This window comes from Mustelus asterias, chromosome 26 (assembly GCF_964213995.1).
Source record: "Mustelus asterias chromosome 26, sMusAst1.hap1.1, whole genome shotgun sequence".
Taxonomy (NCBI): Eukaryota; Metazoa; Chordata; class Chondrichthyes; order Carcharhiniformes; family Triakidae; genus Mustelus; species Mustelus asterias.
This window is the reverse complement of record NC_135826.1, coordinates 33,838,494-33,842,137: the sequence shown is the minus strand read 5'-3', so window position 1 is coordinate 33,842,137 and position 3,644 is coordinate 33,838,494. Positions and strand designations below refer to the sequence as shown.

At 45.8% G+C, this 3,644-nt stretch overlaps 1 protein-coding gene across 1 annotated transcript; it reads right to left on the bottom strand.

Annotated features, from left to right (window-relative positions):
- Positions 1–988: 988 nt before the first annotated feature.
- LOC144479699 (actin-5-like) lies at positions 989–2,203 on the bottom strand. The gene has a single exon (XM_078198728.1). The coding sequence runs from the start codon at positions 2,201–2,203 to the stop codon at positions 989–991; it is 1,215 nt and encodes a 404-aa protein (XP_078054854.1).
- Between the last annotated feature and the right edge of the window lie 1,441 nt (positions 2,204–3,644).

Below are 3,644 nucleotides of genomic sequence, written 5' to 3'. Positions count from 1 at the left end.
CTGAGTATAAAATTGTGCAGAGACAAACCATTTGACAAAAGCACCAGGAAAATGGGATCTTGGTTGGGTGAGTAATTTCCAGCAATGATCTAATCAAGTTACAATTGGAATGCACCAGCCCTGACCTTATTTGGATCACTCCCACGAGGTTACCTGTCCTAAAGTGGCTCAGCATCAGATTCTGCCTGATAATGTTCCTAAAATCCCTACAGTGCAGAAGGAAGCCATTTAGCCTAGCAAGGCTTAGCAAGCCTGCACGGACAACAATCCCACCCAGGCCCTATCCCCATAACCCCATGTATTTATTCATCCTACTAATCTCCATGGCACTAAGGGGCAATTTATCATGGCCAATCAATCTAACCTGCACATCTTTGGTGTGTGGCAGGAAACTGGAGCACCCGGAGGAAACCCATGCAGACACAGGGGGAATGTGCAAACTGCACACAATCACCCAAGGCTCTAATTGAATCCGGGTCCCTGGCGCGGTGAGGCAGCAGTGCTAACCATTGTGCCAGCGTGCCACCCAACTCTGAAGCATTTTGGGATGTTTTACCATTTTAAAGGTGTTGCTCAAATCTCTATATGGGATCTCCCCTCATTTACATAATAATACAATGTGCTCATACAATGCTCATCACTGTGCCACCATGCCACCCATATAATGTTGGAACATCCCAAATTCAACAATAAAATAAAAAATGCCCTGTCTTTTTACATATGTGGATTTCCTTGGTGATTTAATTCCTTCAATATGATTTCTAATATTCTAAATGTTACAGTAATCTGGGAACTGGCCATACCTTGTGAAAGTAGATATTTGAAATGGTCATTAATTGCCATGAACATTTGATGGGCTAAGTAAAAAGCCAGCAATAACTGATAGATATACTAACCCTTTATTATCATTTTTACACAAAGTGACATAACGAAATTAAAATCTTTAATCGTCTCTGAAACTACAATAGGACAAAAGAAAAAGGAGGCCTCAGTAACACCGACGATGCACAATTAGTGGGCCGTGTTCTGTATAATCCTCTTTGCGAACCCACAGAGACTGGAAGGCATGTAGCGAGGCCAGTATGGAGCCACCAATCCAGACGGCAAACTTCCTCTCCGGGACGGCATGGATTTTGGTTTTAATGTCATTAGGAGCGAAGTGGAAAATCTCTTTGCGGAAGCGAATATTGAAGCCATCGAACAAAGTGGAGCCCCCACTCAGCAGGACATTTTCGTACATAAGTTGCCTAAACTGTGGCTGGACCCTTTTTAAACTGTTGCTGACCATGATGTGGATGCCTTCTTGGCTGGACTCCATGACTGATGGGTTGAAGAGGGCCTCTGGGCATTTGAACCTTTCTGTCCCAATGGTGATGATGTGGCCATCAGGCAGCTCATAATCCACCAGGTGGGTGCCCTCATTGGCATAGTCAATGGTCACATAGCAGCATTTCTGCTTGATGTCTTCCACTAAGTACTTGCCCTTCTCATGGAAGGCGTTCCCCGCCTCACTTAGTAACTTCATCAGGTAGGTGGTGAGGTCGTGCCCTCCCAGGTCTATTCGACTGATGGCATCGGGCATGTTGTAGCCCTCATGAACCGGGACAGAATGGGTCACCTCATCACCAGAATCCACCACCAACCCAGTGGTCTTGCCATAAGAGTAGACAGCCAGCACCCACTGGTGGGAAACATGCATGGCTGGGACATTGAATCGCTCAAACAGGAACTCTGCGACCTTCTCCCTGTTGGTGGTGGGGCAGAGAGGGGGGTCTGAGATCAGGATGGCATGATCCTCCGGGGACACCTTCAGATCCTCGTAGAAGGCATGCCGCAGGAGGTCCTCGGCTGCCGTCCAGTCCACAATGATCCCCTGGCGGGTCGGCTGAACCAGTTTGAGGTCTGGCTCGGTGGAGACCATTCTGCCCACCGCGATGTTGCAGCGTTTGCTCTTGCCCCGCGGGTAACCCAGGATTGAGCCCACCACCGAGTCCGGCCTCGGCTGCCCGGCGAATCCCGCTTTACAAAGCCCCGATCCCATGTCGATGACCAGAGCTCCCGTCCTCAGGATAAAGCAATTGGGATTCGCCTCCGATTCCACCTCCGCTGCTGGCTTCCCCTCCTTAGCCTGCCCTGTGCCTGGGGAAGCTTTGGATCCCTTCTGCTTCTCCGCACTGGGAAGCTTCTGGCTTTTCTTAAACATTTCCCCTTGGCCCAATTTCTTTCTCGTCCCACCAAGAGAATGAAGCGATTGAATGGTTTGGAGCCTCTAGCAGAAAAGTGGCACATCACAAAGTCAAACTCTGTGCATTGTGACGTTGGCGAATGTGCGTTTGTTTGGAAATTTTAAGCAACTTTACCCCCCACAAAAACATATGTGATGGGTTCTTTTATAGAAATAGCCAACACAAGCTCCAAATCCTGGTTCCTAGAAAGATACATTGATGGGGCAGTATGGGGACAAAGTCTGTCCCAATCACCAATGGAACTGAATCTTTGAGTAAAGACATTTCTCCTCACCTCAGTTCTAAAAGGTTTTCCCCTTATCCTCAAACGACCCCTAGTTCTGGACTCCCCCACCATCCGGAACATTCTACCCTGTCGAACAACTGTACAAGATTGTGTTTGTGAAGCTTTAGTCTATCTTTAACAATATATCATTCTCTATGAAACATCCCAGCCGCCTCACTAAAATCGACAATATCAATTGAAATAATGCATGCCCAAGGAATAGCTTGGTAATGGCTGCTGCCTGTACTCACTAGGTGGCACCACAGACACACACATCACAAGAGTCAGAAACAGAAAATGCTGGAAAATCTCAGCAGGTCTGACAGCATCTGTGGAGAGAGAATAGAGCCAACCTTTCGCGTCTGGATGACCCTTCGTCAGAGCGTCATCACAAGAGTGGTGGCATTCTCATACAACCTTACAATGACAAATTATGAATGCAGTGATGCATACACCACCACCGATAATAAATGAAACATCACTGTTAAATCTCCGTTCCTTAAATTATAACAAATGTCTTTATAACAGAAAGATGTTTTGCTTGTATAAATTACTGAATTCTGTGAAACAATGAGCAAACATAGGAAGTGATGGGAGGATTCCTTTAACTTTAGGAACTGAAGATTTGACCACAAATTGAATATATGTTAAACATGAGCTTAGCTGCTCCTTAATACCTACTTCTGTGTAACGTTAAATTAACCTAATGGCAATGCTGACAGCCGGGAAGTATTGTCTGTGTTTCTTTTACACTTCTATTTTTTGATATTTCTACTCTTTCCTATCTTTCTAGATGGTTTGATAAGAATAATTAAGGAGAAACTGTTTCTATTGCAGTGAATCCTCGGGAACCTGCTCCTGGGCCTGGCTAAATTTGCCATAATGTGGAGATGCCGGCGTTGGACTGGGGTAAACACAGTAAGGCGTCAAACAACACCAGGTTAAAGTCCAACAGGTTTATTTGGTAGCTTTGCTATTATTTGGCTATTTATTTGGCGTTTGCTACTAAATAAACCTGTTGGACTTTAACCTGGTGTTGTTAGACTCCTTACTAAATTTGCCATAAACAGGTCCAGGCAGTGGGTGACTGAGGGGTTCGTCTGACCCGACTGTCTGCCCCTATACCTTGGCAA

Coding starts and splice junctions, on each gene's coding strand:
- LOC144479699 (XM_078198728.1), bottom strand. CDS start 2,203: ATGTTTAAGAAAAGCCAGAAGCTTCCCAGTGCGGAGAAGCAGAAGGGA.